The sequence below is a fragment of the Nerophis ophidion genome, linkage group LG22 (genome assembly GCF_033978795.1).
Source record: "Nerophis ophidion isolate RoL-2023_Sa linkage group LG22, RoL_Noph_v1.0, whole genome shotgun sequence".
Classification (NCBI taxonomy): Eukaryota; Metazoa; Chordata; class Actinopteri; order Syngnathiformes; family Syngnathidae; genus Nerophis; species Nerophis ophidion.
In genome coordinates, this window is record NC_084632.1 from 2,422,214 (window position 1) to 2,442,801 (window position 20,588).

Consider the following 20,588-nt stretch of genomic DNA (forward strand, 5'->3'; position numbering starts at 1 on the left):
TTTAAAATACCAATATGTCTTTTGTAGCCATGCAAGCGGTTTTTTTCTTCAAAGCTTTAATTGATTAGCAAATATACAATGAATGAAAATCAATGTTATAAATTATTGACCTATTCAAGGCTCCAAATGACGTCACATCAAAAAAGTATTTTTGGGGGAACATTTTACATATTTTTTGTTTGCCATCTAAAAAAACTAAGTTATCTTTGACAAAAAGGGCATAAACAAACCCAAAAAACATGAAAAAAAAAATATATAATGAACTGATAGTTGCAAAGTTTGATTTGGAGACTCAAACGTTTAAAGTTGAAAAAAAAGTAAGACTTTAAGACGTTTATGAGTGAGGCCCTTTTCAATCCCTAAGAATTTTAGTGGGACTTTTTTTTTTAACTGACAAAAAAACAACAAATTAAAATATATTTTATGAGTTATTTACATATTTAAGGCTCCAGATACTTCACATCAAATATTCCACTTTGAAGTATTTTTGGGGAGGAAATGATTGCATATTTTGTGTTTTTACCCTAAAACAGGGTCTTGTAATGTCCTGTTTTATTATGTATTTTACAATGTACTGCTTTTATATTTCCTGTATTTTATATTATTACTTTAAACTTTTTTATAATTTTTTTTTTTTTTTATCCTGTAAAGCGTCTTTGAGTGCTCCGAAAAGCGCTATACCAAATAAAATGTATTATTATTATAATCGACAAAACAGGGCATAACACATAAAACATTTTTAAACAACTAAAAACGTATTGTTCCTCGGGACCGATTTTAAAGGAAGCGCTGAAGATAAAAACAAATTACAGTATGTATTGTATTGGTTTTGGAAAACAAAATATCAAAATTGCCACCACATTTTAAAACAATTTTTTAGTGTGCGGCCCTCAGTGAAACAAGTCACCCCTGTCCTAAGTCACTAAAAAAAACAATTAAATGTCTCGTGTTTTAAAGACTTTAAAACAAACAGAGTAAAAGCGAGATGTTTTATAAACCTTACTGTGAGTGCAGTTTCCATGACAACAGGACGTGATTAATTTACTTCTGTTGCCAAATTTACCGATTTTGAATGTCATCGGAAAACTTTCCAGAATAGTACAAAAACTGTTTAAAGGGTAATGAAAAATGTTTTTTACTGAAACAAATATTATATTTCCATAAAAATCTGGCCTCCGTTCAAAAATCCGTCACACTATTTTTACCATATGCTGGATTAACACAAATTCCAGCACTCTGGACAGCTGCCCTTTCAGAGACAAATCCCTCGCTGAGCGGCTCATCAAGAACTCAATGACTCCTCTTTTAGTTCCTCGTGAGACTGGCAACATCGGAACAAACTGCATACACGCTGTTTGTGATGTCACTTTGGACAAATGTTGTTGTTTGCTGTATGTTTATTGACATTAAAGTAACATGTTACAAACACACATGTCACTATTCTTACTCTGTATAATACAAACCCCTTTCCATATGAGTTGGGTAATTGTGTTAAAGGTCAATAAAAACGGAATACAATGATTTGCAAATCCTTTTCAAGCCATATTCAGTTGAATGCACTACAAAGACAAGATATTTGATGTTCAAACGTATAAACTTTATTTTTTTTGCAAATAATTAACTTAGAATTTCATGGCTGCAACACGTGACAAAGTAGTTGGGAAAGGGCATGTTCACCACTGTGTTACATCACCTTTTCTTTTAACAACACTCAATAAACGTTTGGGAACTGAGGAAACTAATTGTTGAAGCTTTGAAAGTGGAATTCTTTCCCATTCTTGTTTTATGTAGAGCTTCAGTCCTTCAACATTCCGGGGTCTCCGCTGTCGTATTTTACGCTTCATAATGCGCCACACATTTTCAAAGGGAGACAGGTTTGGACTGCAGGCTGGCCATGAAAGTAACCGCACTCTTTTTTTACGAAGCCACGCTGTTTTAACACGAGCTGAATGTGGCTTGGCATTGTCTTGCTGAAATAAGCAGGGGCGTCCATGAAAAAGACGGCCCTTAGATGGCTGCATATGTTGCTCCAAAACCTGTATGTACCTTTCAGCATTAATGGTGCCTTCACAGATGTGTAAGTTACCCATGCCTTGGGCACTAATGCACCCCCATACCATCACACATGCTGGCTTTTCAAATTTGCGTCGATAACAGTCTGGATGGTTTGCTCCCCTTTGGCCCGGATGACACGATGTCGAATATTTCCAAAAACAATTTGAAATGCGGACTCGTCAGACCATAGAACACTTACCCACTTTGCATCAGTCCATCTTAGATGATCTCGGGCCCAGAGAAGCCGGAGGCGTTTCTGGATGTTGTTGATAAATGGCTTTGGCTTTGCATAGTAGAGTTTTAACTTGTGTTTACAGATGTACCGATAAACTATTTAGTGACAGTGGTTTTCTGAAGTGTTCGTGAGCCCATGTGGTGATATCCTTTAGAGATTGATGTCGGTTTTTGATACAGTGCCGTCTGAGGGATCGAAGGTCACGGTCATCCAATGTTGGTTTCCGGCCATTCCGCTTACGTGGAGTGATTTCTCCAGATTCTCTGAACCTTTTGATGATATTATGGAGCGTAGATGTTGAAATCCCAAAATTTCTTGCAATTGCACTTTGAGAAAGGTTGTTCTTAAACTGTTTGACTATTTGCTCACGCAGTTGTGGACAAAGGGGTGTACCTCGCCCCATCCTTTCTTGTGAAAGACTGAGCATTTTTTGGGAAGCTGTTTTTATAGCCAATCATGGCACCCACCTGTTCCCAATTAGCCTGCACACCTGTGGGATGTTCCAATCATATCAGTTTGAACATCAAATATGTTGTCTTTGTAGCATATTCAACTGAATATGGGTTGAAAAGGATTTGCAAATCATTGTATTCTGTTTATATTTACATCTAACACGATTGCCCAACTCATATGGAAACGGGGTTTGTATATATATATATATATATATATATATATATATATATATATATTAATTTTCCTGAGGGAACTCTCCTGAAGGAATCAATAAAGTACTATCCATCTTTATGTACAGTATGGGCCAAAAGTTTGGACACACCCCACGTTTTCTTTATTTTCATGACTATTTACACTGTAGCTTGACACTGAAGGCATCAAAACTATGACACCTGTGAAGTGAAAACCCTTTCAGACCTCTTGAAGCTCATGGAGAGTGTGCAAAACAGTAATCAGAGCAAAGGGTGGCTATTTTGAAGAAACTACAATATGAAACATGATTTCCGTTATTTCCCCTTTTTCGGTGTTCATTCATAGTTTTGATGCCTTCAGTGACAATCTACAATGTAAATAAGTCATGAAAATAAAGACAACACATTGAATGAGAGGGTGTGTTGAAACTTTTAGCCTGCACTGCATATATAAGAGAATACATGAATAAAATAAAACATCACATATTTTGCTTTTTTAAAGAAAATCTTTGCATCATGGCAGATTATACTAATTATACGATGTCATATTAACCACGCCCCTAGCCACGCCCCCACTGCCACCAGCATATTGCCATTCTGGGGGAAGCATGCATTGGAAAAAGTATATCCATAATGTACTCCTTTAGAAGATATACTGTTATAAAAGACATCTAACCTGCTCGGTGGCCATGTAGGTAGTGTCCGCCCTGGGATGGGTAGGTTGTGAGTTCAATCCCCAAAGACTGTAAAAATGGGACCCATTACCTCTTTGCTTAGCACTCAGCATCAAGAATTGGGCGTTAAATCACCAAAATGATTCCCGAGTACGACCACTGTTGCTGCTCACTGCTCCCCTCACCTCCCAGCGGGTGGGTCAAATGCAGAGAGTAATTTTGTGTGTCTAACTCAGTGGTACTTTAACTTTAACTAACATTTTGAACGCGATACCGATACTATAATATTTAATTATCACTAGCACAAGGACTAAAAAATTAAATGAAATATTTTTGTTTTCAAGAAAAGTGAAAAATTAACCTCCAATAGAAGTGTGTGAAGTGTGAATTATATTTATATAGCGCTTTTCTCAAGTGACTTAAAACGCTTTACATAGTGACACCCAATATCTAAGTTCCATTTAAACCAGTGTGGGTGGCACTGGGAGCAGGTGGGTAAAGTGTCTTGCCCAAGGACACAACAGCAGTGACTAGGATGGCACAAGCGGGAATCGAACCTGCAACCCTCAAAGTTGCTGGCACGGCCACTCTACCAACCGAGCTATGCCGCCCCAAATTGAAAACAATCAACAGAATGATGAGTTTAATGGTAATAAACAATTTAAAATAAAGAAAAAAAACTGCAGCAGTGATAAACATTTCTGAGGTGGTGCAAAAAAAAAAATGCAAGAGCTAGAATAATATTTTTGAAGTTATAGGATCTGTGTTGACGGATATTTTTTTTTCTGTGTTACTCTGAAACTTTGAGAGAAAATAACACTTATCAGTCACCAATATTTATGTGTCAAGTCTCCTGGAGAAGGGGGGGGGGGGGTCACCCACATCTGCGGTCCTCTCCAAGGTTTCTCATAGTCATTCACATTGACATCCCACTGGGTTGTGAGTTTTTCCTTGCCGTTTTGTGGGCTCTGAACTGGGATGTCGTTGTGGCTTGTACAGCCCTTTGAGACACTTGTGATTTAGGGCTATATATATATAAACATTGATTGATTGATTGATGTAAACTCAGTATACTGACACTTAAGGTTGTCAAAACAGAATCTGCTTTTTCAAATGAATCGCGATTCTTACTTGTAGCAATTGTTAATCAATTAAAAAAAAGTTTTTATATATATACATACATATATATATATTTATTTATTTCATATAAAGTTAGTCTTACTTATGATTGTCAAAAAAGCCCCTAGAATAGATTTAAATTTAAGGTGTCAAGAATTCAAAGCCGTACTATTGCCATGATAGATGGGCATGCTTCATTTTTTTTTTTAGGTTTTATTTGATTAACATGACTTAGGCTTTTGACCACTAGCTGCGGCTGATTGCAAATAATAGGACGGCCATTGTTCACGCGGGTCACGATAACGTCAGCAATTAGTTTGAAATGGAAGATTTGCTAACCTGTCGGGAGTCGTAATAAAGGCCAGCGTGTCGATTTTTATGACGACAAACTCCCCGACTTCTTGACGACCGCGTTGTAGCACTTTATGCACACGGGCCAATCGACATCCTTATTACATTTGAAGGTGAAGTGCCTTCAAACAGCACTTTTGCCTCTTATTATTTTAGCAATACTCAAGTCATGTAGCTATGAGAGTGCTGTGGTAGATACTGTAAGTATCGTATTTGGACACTCTCAAAAAAAGCAACTTATGACAACTCCATCATGCATAAATCAGAAAATGGAAATAGTTTTCTTCCGCAGGCACCATGTCAGGACCGAGGACGCCCCGTGTCCAACTCCTCCAAAAGTTTGGCGGCCGTAGTCGCTCGCCTGGAGAGAAACGCGGCGAGCTCCTGCATGGAGGGCGAAGAGGACCTCGATGAGGACCGGCTGGCGGAAGAGGGAGATGATGCAGACGACGAAGATGAAGACATGGAGGCAGAGCATCAGCAGCAGCAGCAGCAGCCGCAACAGCAGCACTTGGAGGTGAACTCGGACGTGGCCGCGGCGGTGGTTCCCCGCGTCCTGTACGAGGAGCTGGTCCTGAGCTACAGGCAGCAGGAGGAGGAGATGTGCAGGCTGCAGCAGGACTTGGAGAGGACGCGTCGGCAGCTGCTGCAGCAGACCAAGAAACTCAAAGAGTATAGCAGCTTGCTGACAGAAGTCAAAGAGCTGAGGGACTTCAATCGACGGCTGCAGGACGTTCTTCTCATGAGGCTGGGCAGCGGTAAGTCACACACACACACACACACACACACACACACACACACACACACACATGGTTGTAACTCACCTGATCATACAGATCACAAGTCAGTGGTTTTACACCGCCCCTTTTTTGTTTTATAGCTGAAATTACTAGTTGAGTCTGTGAGGTGAGTCTCTTCACATTAAGACACGCCCTACTTTGTTTTGGTCATATTTTGTTATCCATAGAGATGTCCGATAATATCGGACTCCTGATATCATTGGCCGATAAATGCTTTAAAATGTAATATCGGAAATTATCGGTATCTGTTTCAAAAAGTAAAATGTATGACTTTTTAAAACTCTGCTGTACAGAGTGGTACACGGACGTAGGGAGAAGTACAGAGCATACTTGCCAACCCTCCAGTTTTTCCCGGGAGACTCCCGAATTTACCTCCCGAAAATCTCCCGGGCCAACTATTCTCCCAAATTTCTCCCGATTTATACCCAGACAACAATATTGGGGGCGTGCCGGCCAAATCACATAATATCTACAGCTTTTCACACACACAAATGAATGCAAGCCATACTTGGTCAACAGTCATACAGGTCACACTGAGGGTGGCCGTATAAACAACTTTAACACTGTTACAAATATGCGCCACACTGTGAAGCCACACCAAACAGGAATGACACACACATTTCGGGAGAACATCCGCTTCGTAACACAACAGAACAAATACCCAGAATCCCTTGCAGCACTAACTCTTACCCCTTCCCCCCCCACCCTCAAACTCAACTCCGCCCACCTCAAACTACTCATGCTCCTTCAGGGAGAGCATGTCCCAAATTCCATGCTGCTGTTTTGAGGCATGTTAAAAAAAAATAATGCACTTTTTGACTTCAATAATAAATATGGCAGTGCCATGTTGGCATTTTTTTTCCATAACTTGAGTTGATTTTGTTCAACATTTTTACATTGTTTAAAGGCCTAATGAAAGCCACTACTAGCGACCACGCAGTCTGATAGTTTATATATCAATGATGAAATATTAACATTGCAACACATGTCAATACGGCCGGTTTAGTTGACTAAATTGCAATTTTAAATTTCGTGCGGAAGTATCATGCTAAAACGTTGCGGTGTGATTGCGCGTGCGCATGACGTCACACATTGTAGAGGACAATTTGTTTCAGCACCGTTCACAGCTATAAGTCGTCTCTTTTCATGGCATAATTGCACAGTATTCTGGACATCTGTGTTGCTGAATCTTTTGCAATTTGTTAAATTAATAATGGAGACGTCAAAGAAGAAAGATGTAGGTGGGAAGCGGTGTATTGCGGCCGCCTTTAGCAACACAAACACAGCCGGTGTTTCGTTGTTTACATTCCGGAAAGATGACGGTAAGGCTTTACTATGGAACAGAGCGGTCAAGCGAACACGGTTGGATTGGACCACACACACAAAGTACAGTGTATTATGCAGCGATCATTTCGAAAGATAGTGTTTCGAAGAGGGTCCCTTGCGAAGGGCAGATATGGGCATCGCCACCACCCGTCGATTGGTGCTGAAGAAAGGTGCGGGGCCGACCTTCAGGTTGTACAGGTACGACCATATAATCTCACTAAAACACTAGTAACACAATAAGCAGATAAGGGATTTTCCATAATTATCCTAGTGAATTTGTCTAATAACATCTAAATTGCTCCCACTGTATAGTCTTTTTTTTTTTTTCTAGTCCTTCACTCTCACTTTCCTCATCCACAAATCTTTCATCCTCGCTCAACTTAATGGGGAAATCGTTGCTTTCTCGGTCCGAATCGCTCTCGCTGCTGGTGGCCATGATTGTAAACAATGTTCAGATGTGAGGAGCTCCACAACCCGTGACGTCACACGCACATCGTCTGCTACTTCCGGTACAGCCAAGGCTTTTTTATTAGCGACCAAAAGTTGCAAACTTTATCGTGGATGTTCTCTACTAAATCCTTTCAGGAAAAATATGGCAATATCGCGAAATGATCAAGTATGACACATAGAATGGACCTGCTGTCCTTGTTTAAGTAAGAACATCTCATTTCAGTAGGCCTTTAATGCATCCAGCGGGGCATCATATCAAAATTAGGATAATAATGTGTTAATTCCTCGACTATATACAGTGGGGCAAAAAAGTATTTAGTCAGCCAGTGATTGTGCAAGTTCTCCCACTTCAAATGATGACAGAGGTCTGTAATTTTCATCATAGGTACACTTCAACTGTGAGAGACAGAATGTGGAAAAGAAAATTCAGGAATTCACATTGTAGGAATTTTAAAGAATTTATTTGTAAATGATGGTGGAAAATAAGTATTTGGTCAACCATTCAAAGCTCTCACTGATGGAAGGAGGTTTTGGCTCCAAATCTCAGGATACATGGCCCCATTCATTCTTTCCTTAACACGGATCAATCGTCCTGTCCCCTTAGCAGAAAAACAGCCCCAAAGCATGATGTTTCCACCCCCATGCTTCACAGTAGGTATGGTGTTCTTGGGATGCAACTCAGTATTCTTCTTCCTCCAAACACCACAGGTTGAGTTTATACCAAAAAGTTCTATTTTGGTTTCATCTGACCACATGACATTCTCCCAATCCCCTGCTGTATCATCCATGTGCTCTCTGGCAAACTTCAGACGGGCCTGGACATGCATTGGCTTAAGCAGGGGGACACGTCTGGCACTGCAGGATTTGATTCCCTGTCGGCGTAGTGTGTTACTGATGGTAACCTTTGTTACCTTGGTCCCAGCTCTCTGCAGGCCATTCACCAGGTCCCCCTGTGTGGTTCTGGGATTTTTGCTCACCGTTCTCATGATCATTTTGATCCCACGGGATGGGATCTTGCGTGGAGCCCCAGATCGAGGGAGATTATCAGTGGTCTTCCATTTTCTGATAATTGCTTCCACAGTTGATGTTTTCACACCAAGCTGCTTGCCTATTGTAGATTCACTCTTCCCAGTCTGGTGCAGGTCTACAATTTTTATCCTGGTGTCCTTCGACAGCTCTTTGGTTTTGGCCGTAGTGGAGTTTGGAGTCTGACTGTTTGAGGCTGTGGACAGGTGTCTTTTATACAGATAACGAGTTCAAACAGGTTCCATTAATACAGGTAACGAGTGGAGGACAGAAGAGCTTCTTAAAGAAGAAGTGACAGGTCTGTGAGAGCCAGAGATCTTCCTTGTTTGAAGTGACCAAATACTTATTTTCCACCATCATTTACAAATAAATTCTTTAAAATTCCTACAATGTATATTGTAGGAATATATATATATATATATATATATATATATATATATATATATATATATATATATATATACACACATACATACACATATACATAGATATCGATGTATAAATATGTGTATGTACACGAGTTGAGTTGATACCAAAATGGATACATGGCTGATACAGCAGAGGATTGGGAGAATGTCATGTGGTCAGATGAAACCAAAATAGAACTTTTTGGTATAAACTCAACTCGTCGTGTTTGGAGGAAGAAGAATACTGAGTTGCATCCCAAGAACACCAGACCTACTGTGAAGCATGGGGGTGGAAACATCATGCTTTGGGGCTGTTTTTCTGCTAAGGGGACAGGACGATTGATCCGTGTTAAGGAAAGAATGAATGGGGCCATGTATCGTGAGATTTTGAGCCAAAACCTCCTTCCATCAGTGAAAGCTTTGAATGGATGACCAAATACTTATTTTCCACCATCATTTACAAATAAATACTTTAGAATTCCTACAATGTGAATTCCTGGATTTTTTTTCCACATTCTGTCTCTCACAGTTGAAGTGTACCTATGATGAAAATGACAGACCTCTGTCATCATTTGAAGTGGGAGAACTTGCACAATCGCTGGCTGACTAAATACTTTTTTGCCCCACTGTATATCGGTTGATATTGGAATCGGTAATTAAGAGTTGGACATCTCTAGTAAATACTAGACAATATTAACACGCCATCCCATAAAACTACTGTAGTTGTTTGTAGTACATCCTAATGTATTGTTTTCTAACAGTACTTATGATGTAAAAGTGTGTTGTTTTTTTAAAGGTATGTTGAATGATAAATGCTGGTGTTTTGGGAGAGCCAAGCACCGATTAAATTGATATTCGTTTATTTCAATACGAGCGTTTTGAGTGACGAGCTTTGTCACGGAACAAATTCATCTTAAATTGAAGCACCACTGCATTGTAAATAATACAGCCTGGCTGTATATCCAATGTTGTAAGTTGAGTGCAGAGCCAGCAGCAGTTTACAAAATGCACTTTTGCCAGATGTTGTTGTCACTTCAGCCCACACTGCAAATCTGCACCAAGAAGCCACCGTCACTCGCTGGACTATTTAATGGACAGGCGGAAGATTAGAGCACCCCGGGGTGTCTTTGTATGCAAGATGGAGTGAGCTGTCTGATATTAAAAGTCATCAGCTACATTGGAGCTTAACATGGCCAACCACCAAGCCAGCTTAGCCACTGGGCTAAAATAACCTCCTGTCCCGAGGCACAGGCCAGTCCAGGCCGAGCCAGACAAACATTCGGGCGCTTGTCCAGTGCCTCAAAACTGGAAACCACATGTCAGAATGCCTCCTGTGCAACCGGTTGTTTACAGCTTCAAAGTACTTGTGTTTTTGTTAAAAAAGTGAGCTTTGTTTTAAGGAACTTCTTGCCTGTTGTCCTCTCTAGAGCCCATGCACGACAATGGCACTCAGACAATCAAGGCTGAAGTGGTTGAACCCATTGTTGAGGCCCAGGAAACATTCCGAGAAGAAGCCAACACCAGTTCCAGCTACTCGCCCTCTCCTAGAACGGTCTACACCTGCAATGATGGCAAGGTCAGCCTCTCTTTGTCTCACTCACACATGATTCCTACCTCTGCTTTTCAAAACCATACATAATGGGGTTTTTCAGTTGTTTGTTGGCATTCATTGGATGTATACTAATTGGAACTCATTTCCTTATTTGAAACAATACTGATTTAACTGCCGTACATAAAACCGAACTAACGAGGGCCTCCTCTCTGTTGAAAGCCTTACTTCAAACAAACATGTGGTACGTTCTGGACTTAATAAAGCAAATAAACTTCAAATACAAATCTTTATGTAGACTTTTCAGCTCTCAAACCTGACATCTTTAAAGGGGAACATTATCAGCAGACCTATGTAAGCGTCAATATATACCCTGATGGTGCAGAAAAAAGACCATATATTCATTTAACCGATTTCCGAACTCTAAATGGGTGGATTTTGGCTAATTAAACGCCTTTCTGTTTATCGCGCTGGAGGCGATGACGTCAGAATGTGACGTCGCCGAGGTAACACACCCACCATTTTCATTTTCAACACATTACAAACACCGGGTCTCAGCTCTGTTATTTTTCCGTTTTTTTGACTATTTTTTGGAACCTTGGAGACATTATGCCTCGTCGGTGTGTTGTCGGAGGGTGTAACAACACTAACAGGGAGGGATTCAAGTTGCACCACTGGCCCAAAGATGCCAAAGTGTCTGCCGCCAGACCCCCATTGAATGTGCCAGAGTGTCTCCACATTTGACCGGCGATGCTAAGACAGACATGGCACAGAGATGTATGGATAACCTGCAGATGCATTTGCAACGATAGTCAACGAAATCACAAAGGTGAGTTTTGTTGCTGTTTACTGCCAGCTAATCGATGCTAACATGCTATTTACCGGCGGTGCTAAAGCAGACATGGTACAGAGATGTACGGATAACCTGTAGATGCATTTGCAACTATATTACGTTTCCTTCCACCCACTTTTAATGCGAAACAAACACTTACCAATCGACGGATTTAAGTTGCTCCAGTGTCAAAAGATGCGAAAGTCCTGATCGTTTGGTCCACACATTTTACCGACGATGCTAACGCAGCTATTCGGCCATGCTATGGCTATGAATAGCGTCAATAGCTTCAGTTTCTTCTTCAATATTTTCATACTCCAACCATCTGTTTCAATACATGCGTAATCAGTTGAATCGCTTAAGTCGCTGAAATCTGAGTTTGAATCCGAGCTAATGTCGCTATATCTTGCTGTGGTATTCCCATTGTTTGTTTACATTGGCAGCACTGTGTGACGTCACAGGGAAATGGCCAGTGTCTTCGCAGAGAGCCGAAAATAAGGCACTTTAAAGCTTTATTTAGGGATATTCCGAGGCCGGTAAAATTTTGAAAAAACTTCCAAAAATACAACAAGCCACTGGGAACTGATTTTTATTGTTTTTAACCCTTTTGAAATTGTGATAATGTTCCCCTTTAAGTATTTATTAACTATACATCATTCAATCATTTCAACATTTTTTGTGTTAGCCATTAACGTAAGTAGCGAGAGTACTGCTTACAAACCATGCTTCCATATGAGTTGGGAAATTGTGTTAGATGTAAATATAAACAGAATACAATGATTTGCAAATCCTTTTCAAGCCATATTCAGTTGAATATGCTACAAAGACAACATATTTGAGGTTTTTGCAAGTAATCATTAACTTTAGAATTTGATGCCAGCAACACGTGACAAAGAAGTTGGGAAAGGTGGCAATAAATACTGATAAAGTTGAGGAATGCTCATCAAACACTTATTTGGAACATCCCACAGGTGTGCAGGCTAATTGGGAACAGGTGGGTGCCATGATTGGGTTATAAAAGCAGATTCCGTGAAATGCTCAGTCATTCACAAACAAGGATTTGGAAACGGTCACCACTTTGTGAACAAATGCGTGAGCAAATTGTCAAACAGTTTAAGAACAACATTTATCAACAGGCTATTGCAAGAAATTTAGGAATTTCACCTTCTACGGTCCAAAATACAATCAAAAGGTTCAGCGAATCTGGAGAAATCACTGCATGAAAGCGATGATACAACAGACCTTCGTTCCCTCAGGCGGTACTGCATCAAAAAGCGACATCAGTGTGTAAAGGCTATCACCACATGGGCTCAGGAACACTTAAAAAAAACAAACACTGTCAGTAACTACAGTTTGTCGCTACATTTGTAATTGCAAGTTAAAACTCTACTATGCAAAGCCAAAGCCATTTATCAACAACATCCAGAGACGCTGCCGGCTTCTCTGGGCCCGATATCATCCAAGATGGACTGATGCAAAGTGGAAAAGTGTTCTGTGGTCTGACGAGTCCACATTTCAAATTGCTTTTGGAAATATTCGACATTGTGTCATCTGGACCAAAGGGGAAGCGAACCATCCAGACGGTTATCGACGCAAAGTGGAAAAGTCAGCATGTGTGATGGTATGGGGGTGCATTAGTGCCCAAGGCATGGGTAACTTACACATCTGTGAAGGCACCATTGATGCTGAAAGGTACATACAGGTTTTGGAACAACATATGCTGCCATCTAAGCGCCGTCTTTTTCATAGATGCCCGTGATTATTTCAGCAAGACAATGCCAAGCCACATTCAGCACGTGTTACAACAGCGTGGCTTCGTAGTAAAGGAGTGCGGGTACTTTCCTGGCCCGCCTGCAGTCCAGACCTGTCTCCCATGGAAAATGTGTGGCACATTATGAAGCGTAAAATACGAACGACTGAATCTCTACATAAAACAAGAATGGGAAAGAATTCCACTTTCAAAGCTTCAACAATTAGTTTCCTCAGTTCCCAAACATTTATTGAGTGTTGTTAAAAGAAAAGGTGATGTAACCCAGTGGTGAACATGCCCTTTCCCAACTACTTTGGCACTTATTACAGCCATGAAATTCTAAGTTAATTATTATTTGCAAAAAAAAAAAAAAAGTTTGAGTTTGAACATCAAATATCTTGTCTTTGTAGTGAAGTGAATTATATTTATATAGCGCTTTTCTCTAGTGACTCAAAGCGCTTTACATAGTGAAACCCAATATCTAAGTTACATTTAAACCAGTGTGGGTGGCACTGGGAACAGGTGGGTAAAGTGTCTTGCACGAGGACACAACGTCAGTGACTTGGATGGCGGAAGCGGGAATCGAACCTGCAACCCTCAAGTTGCTGGCACGGCCACTCTACCAACCGAGCTATACCGAATGTAGTGCATTCTATCGAATATGGGTTGAAAAGGATTTGCAAATCATTGTATTCTGTTTATATTTACATCTAACACAATTTCCCAACTGATATGGAAACGGGGTTTGTATGAAGGTGTGCTTGTTTTATGTCTTTGTGAGAGGGAGAGACAAGAAAGAGTAAGAAATGCCTGTAGTGTAATGCCCGTATACTCGAATATCACGATATAGTCATTTTCTATATCGCAGGGAGACAAACCTGCGATATATCGAGTATATTCCATATACCGCCCAGCCCTATGTGTACTTTTTATCGGACTAGTTGACTAATTGTTGTAGTAGTCGCTGACGGATCGACTCTAAATAATCGTTGTGGCCCTTGGGGATCGGTCCTTCCCTTCTTCCCAGCTGTAGTTGGAGCTCTGGCAGGTCTACACGAGAGAAGCTTCTAATGGTCCCCGCATTAGAGTTGACTATAATGTAAGCAGCATCCTGTCTCCGCTGACAGGGCTGCACGTGGTACTACAAGCTGTGGGACCTGCAGATACCTCAAGCGTGAAGAACTCTTGCAAATTAGAGCTCTCCCACTACACACATTAATAATTTGCACTGGAGAAATGCCATGATTGACAGCTCAGCCTCAGCAAAGCGGCGTGGAAAGGCATGAAGAAAGGACGAGGAGCCGGCTCCAAGACATAAAGACAGGAAACTGCGAGGGAGAATGAAAACAATCTTTCCTTACTGGAGGGCCGTAGAAAGCCTCTGGCGTGGGGCCTAAAGCACATTAGCCGCACAGGGAAAATCCTTTTGGACGCCAGCCTAAAGACTTTAGAGCGATGAGAGCGCTGGGAGACAGCAAGTCAGATATGGCCCCCGCGGCGTCTGCCCACCTAAACGACCAAAGCACACCGCTGGGCCGGCGATGGGCTTGGAGTGCTCGATACCAGCTTACGCAACGTCCTGTGGAGAGATACATGCTAAGTTCATGGTGGAAGTAATCCAAACTACAAGCGGCCAGTGGCCCGGGTTTACTTGTTTATCCTCGGGATGCACCGAAATGAACATTTGTGGCCGAAGCCGAAACCGAATAAAATTTGAGCGCTTGGCCGAATACCAAATACCGAATAATAAATGCAGTTTTTCACAACTTTTTTATATTGCATAAATAGCCTAGAATACATTTTTAGACATGTTTTTCAAATAAAGTAAATTTTTATTGAATATTGACATTTTCAAAAAAAGCACTGTTTTTCATTTATATTAGGCCTTCAAACAAAACATGCATTCCAAAAAGAAAAATAAAGTGCATTAAAGTGGATAAACCCACAACAAATGAATTATTGTCCTTTTGGCAAAAGTCTGCTTAGCCACAGTAGATATGCTAATAATGTAAACAGAAGGCTCAAGTAAATCTCAATTAAGTGTGTGCTTGTAACCTCATACACTTATACAGGTAGCCTACACAACAGGCTAATAATGTAAACAGAGGCCCCACTAAATCTCAATAAGTGTGTGCTTGTAACCTCATACACTTATACAGGTAGCCTACACAACAGGCTAATAATGTAAACAGAGGCCCCACTAAATCTCAATAAGTGTGTGCTTGTAACCTCATACACTTATACAGGTACACAACAAATCCCAGGCCAGAAAAGATTTGTCAATAACAGTACTTCAGCTTCAGAATAAAAAGAAGGAAACTAACTATGTATAAAACAATTTACATTTAACACTGCACGTTGGTTGATTGCGTCACCGCGTCAAAAAAATTGCGTCACACGCCACTATTCAGCCTTGCTTTTAACTCATTCCACCGAAGGCCGAATGTGGCTTTTTTTGCCATATTCGGCCGAATATATTCTGTTACCGATTAATCGGTGCATTCCTAGTTTATCCTTGTCGGGGGAAAGTGGTGCTCCTGTTTGGTTAAAGTCGCAGCCGGTTAGGATGTCTTCTACCCTGGTTAGCTATGATCTGCCTGCTTTCTCCCCTTTTGGCTGGCTGGATTAGCCTGAGGTCACCCGGCGCTGATGGGTTAATGGGCGTGAGGGTTCATGCCAATGGATTTCCAGTGGAAATGAGTTCCTAAATATAATGGCAAATTAGGTTGACAGTTGTCATGGCCCTCACTTACGCTGCCTTCTCGCGTGTGGTGTTGGTTGCTATGAGTCACTATTTAATTATCTGTTTGAATTGTGACCTTTAATTAAAAAGCCTTTTTATAGCCAACCAGAAGTATTTGCTGAAAAAACACTCCATCCATCCATCCATCCATCTTCTTCCGCTTATCCGAGGTCGGGTCGCGGGGGCAACAGCATAAGCGGGGAAACCCAGACTTCCCTCTCCCCAGCCACTTCGTCTAGGTCTTCCCGGAGGATCCCGAGGCGTTCCCAGGCCAGCCGGGAGACATAGTCTTACCAACGTGTCCTGGGTCTTCCCCGTGGCCACCTACCGGTTGGACGTGCCCTAAACACCTCCCTAGGGAGGCGTTCGGGTGGCATCCTGACCAGATGCCCGAACCACCTCATCTGGCTCCTCTCGATGTGAAGGAGCAGCGGCTTTACTTTGAGTTCCTCCCGGATGGCAGAGCTTCTCACCCTATCTCTAAGGGAGAGACCCAAACTAATTTGGGCTGCTTGTACCCGTGATCTTATCCTTTCGGTCATGACCCAAAGCTCATGACCATAGGTGAGGATGGGAACGTAGATCGACCGGTAAATTGAGAGCTTTGCCTTCCGGCTCAGCTCCTTCTTCACCACAACGGATCGGTACTACGTCCGCATTACTGAAGACGCCGCACCGATCCGCCTGTCGATCTCACCATCCACTCTTCCCTCACTCGTGAACAAGACTCCTAGGTACTTGAACTCCTCCACTTGGGGCAGGGTCTCCTCCCCAACCCGGAGATGGCACTCCACCTTTTCCGGGCGAGAACCATGGACTCGGACTTGGAGGTGCTGATTCTCATTCCGGTTGCTTCACACTCGGCTGCGAACCGATCCAGTGAGAGCTGAAGATCCCGGTCAGATGAAGCCATCAGGACCACATCATCTGCAAAAAGCAGAGACCTAATCCTGCGGTCACCAAACCGGAACCCCTCAACGCCTTGACTGCGCCTAGAAATTCTGTCCATAAAAGTTATGAACAGAATCAGTGACAAAGGACAGCCTTGGCGGAGTCCAACCCTCACTGGAAAAAAACACTCCACATAATCTATTTGGAATACCGCTGAAGTAGAATGGCTTATCAAACTTAGAGGGGAACTGCCCATTTGTGGAATGTTGCTTATCATTCACTATCTCGATGTAAGAAAAGAACATATATATATTTCTTTAGGAGTGGGCAAATTAATGCGTTAATTATGAGTTAACTCATCAATCTATTAACGCCGACAATTATTTTATCGCACATTTGCGTATGTTGTTTACATGCTTTTATTTTGTTAACGCCTTTTCTTAACAAGATGGCGTCGCCCGGCGTGGAGGGGCTCTTGGTAAAGATGGAACATTTGGCAAAAATAGCGGACAATTCCGCAAATGTCATGGCTGGCTTACAGCGTGGTCACTCCGGGATCACTTACGACCGCCAGACAATTCTGGATGTGGATAGATCGGGCCGTTTTGGACTGAATGAGGCGTGCTTGCTAGAGCGGCTAGCTAGCATGGGAATACTTTGCCGGCTACATCCAGCGGCCTGTGAAGCAGCGGAGTATATGTGTTGTCTGTCTATTTATGAATAATGCAGACCAGGAGTGTTGGCTGACTTCTTAACGTTTGCTTTCAGAGCGTGCATATCACAACATACAAGATGTCGTCATGGCGACACAACCTATACATGCTCCTCACTCCTGTTGCATGCTGGGTAGGGTAGTTCCTTTTTTCCCTGGCTCATAACATCACAATATAGTACCATGTATATGATGCCTTCAGTTTATCAAAGCACCAAGCAAACAATGGGAAAATTCCCATCATATCAATTCCTAGATATGGTCATAATTATTTTAAGTGCACTACGCAGAATAAACACAACATTATTAATATTGCTACTACGGATAATTTGATCCAAAATTCCCTAAAACAGCCCACTACCTATAATATAGGTTTTTTAAACATAAGATCCCTGATAAAAAAAAATGTTTCTGCTGTTACCTCAGAAATTGCCTGTTCAGATGTTATGATTGTGGCTCAGAGATTTGTATGTAGATTATATTTATTTTCCATAACATACAGGATAACTTAAATACTCTGGCAGTGGCAATAAGCTTAAATGTTTGTATTGACATTTTTGGAGTTGATTTTCATCAAATATGCTATTTAACTGCTACTGTTTAACAAGGACTGATTTAAATTGTGTTTGCACAACAAATGTTTTGGCGCTTTTGTTCATGTGGGAGAATATTCCAATAAAGGTGCACTACACACTACTTTTGAATTCATTATTGGGCTTTGCGTATACAATGCAGTTAATCGCGATTAATCAGAGAAATAGTGCGATTAACTTCGATTAAAATTTTTAATCGTTGCCCAGCCCTAATTTTCTTATTTTATGCATTCTAATTTGTAAAGTACACTGTGGCTAACAATGCAGCTAACGGGGGTAATCTATTGCGCTAATAATGCCCTCTAAAAATCAACCCAAACCTGACAACAAAACTCCATTTGTATATTAATTGTTATTATTTGTGATATTAGTGTTTTAAGCACTAACGTGGAGGAACTGGGAGGTAACTAGCTTATGCAGCTATTGACATATTGAGCCGGTGAGCTGCTGCATTGCCTCTGAACTGGTGAAAGTTAATTATAGATGATGAATCATGCTTCTCCCCTGTATAATAGCAGGCTGGTCAGCCTTCAATCAATCAATCAATGTTTATTTATATAGCCCCAAATCACAAATGTCTCAAAGGACTGCACAAACCATTACGACTATGACATCCTCGGAAGAACCCACAAAAGGGCAAGGAAAACTCACACCCAGTGGGCAGGGAGAATTCACATCCAGTGGGACGCCAGTGACAATGCTGACTATGAGAAACCTTGGAGAGGACCTCAGATGTGGGCATCCCCCGCCCCCTCTAGGGGACCGAAAGCAATGGATGTCGAGCGGGTCTAACATGATACTGTGAAAGTTCAATCCATAGTGGCTCCAACACAGCCGCGAGAGTTCAGTTCAAAGCGGATCCAAGACAGCAGCGAGAGTCCCGTCCACAGGAAACCATCTCAAGCGGAGGCGGATCAGCAGCGTAGAGATGTCCCCAACCGATACACAGGCGAGCGGTCCATCCTGGGTCTCGACTCTGGACAGCCAGTACTTCATCCATGGTCATCGGACCGGACCCCCTCCACAAGGGAGGGGGGGACATAGGAGAAAACAGAAAAGAAGCGGCAGATCAACTGGTCTAAAAAGGAGGTCTATTTAAAGGCTAGAGTATACAGATTAGTTTTAAGGTGAGACTTAAATGTTTCTACTGAGGTAGCATCTCGAACTGTTACCGGGAGGGCATTCCAGAGTACTGAAGCCTGAACCGAAAACGCTCTATAGCCCGCAGACTTTTTTGGGCTTTAGCCTGGACATTCATCTTGTAGACCCGAAAATATGCTTTTTTTATTTTAAATCTTTTTTATCTTCATAACGATTATGATTTAATTATTCATGTAAACGGGAAGATATAAACATCCCATCAGAAGTTATACCAGTGAGAGCAGACATTGTACACTAAGTGATTGTTTGATCATATTCATAGTTTGTTTTTCTTGTTTAGCACTTGGCATTAAAGGCCTACTGAAAGCCACTACTAGCGACCACGCAGTCTGATAGTTTATATATCAATGATGAAATATTAACATTGCAACACATGTCAATACGGCCGCTTTAGTTGACTAAATTACAATTTTAAATTTCCCGCGGAGTTTCCTGTTGAAAACGTCGCGGAATGATGACGCGTGTTTGTGACGTTATTGGTTGGAGGGGACATACTAGCTCAGCTAAAAGTCGTCTCTTTTCATTGCACAATTCCACAGTATTCTGGGTATCTGTGTTGCTGAATCTTTTGCAATTTGTTCAATTAATAACGGAGACGTCAAAGTAGAAAGATGGAGGTGGGAAGCTTTCAGCCTTTAGCCACACAAACACACGGTGTTTCCTTGTTTAAAATTCCCGGAGGTGAAGCTTTACTATGGATCAGACCGGTCAATCGAACATGTATCCCGACTACATGTCAACCGGCAGTTTACGTTGAGAAAATTGTGATAATAAGTCGCCTCTTACCGGAGATCAGCGGAGCTTCTGTCCTGCTGCAGCTTCGTGACTTCCCTCAACACGCCCGTCAACACACCCGTGGCCACACCCCTCCGACTATCAGGTACTATTTAACTCACTAAAACACTAGCAACACAATAGGCAGATAAGGGATTTCCCAGAATTATCCTAGTAAATGTGTCTAATAACATCTGAATCGCTCTCACTGCATCGCCTTTTTTTTTTCTAGTGCTTCACTCTAAATTTCCTCATCCACGAATCTTTCATCCTCGCTCAAATTAATGGGGAAATTGTCGCTTTCTCAGTCCGTATAGCTCTCACTGCTGGTGGCCATGATTGTAAACAATGTTCAGATGTGAGGAGCTCCACAACCCGTGACGTCACCTGCTACTTCCGGTACAGGCAAGGCTTTTTTATTAGCGATCGAAAGTTTCGAACTTTATCGTGGATGTTCTCTACTAAATCCTTTCAGCAAAAAATGGCAGTATCGCGA

The 20,588-nt window shown here is 41.6% G+C and overlaps 2 protein-coding genes across 14 annotated transcripts in view; both read left to right on the forward strand.

Annotated features, from left to right (window-relative positions):
* agbl4 (AGBL carboxypeptidase 4) overlaps positions 1 to 20,588 on the forward strand; it is an 861,886-nt gene that overhangs the window by 663,961 nt on the left and 177,337 nt on the right. The window lies entirely within an intron of this gene.
* bend5 (BEN domain containing 5) overlaps positions 1 to 20,588 on the forward strand; it is a 45,459-nt gene that overhangs the window by 8,758 nt on the left and 16,113 nt on the right. For all 11 annotated transcript variants that reach the window (XR_009803618.1, XR_009803619.1, XR_009803620.1 and 8 more), the window contains exons 3-4: positions 5,371 to 5,836; positions 10,515 to 10,663. Coding sequence is in view for 1 of the 11 variants with exons in the window: in XM_061882981.1 (XP_061738965.1) it covers positions 5,371 to 5,836; positions 10,515 to 10,663 (615 nt within the window). In the remaining 10 variants the exon portion in view is untranslated. The remainder of the gene's footprint in view (positions 1 to 5,370; positions 5,837 to 10,514; positions 10,664 to 20,588) is intronic.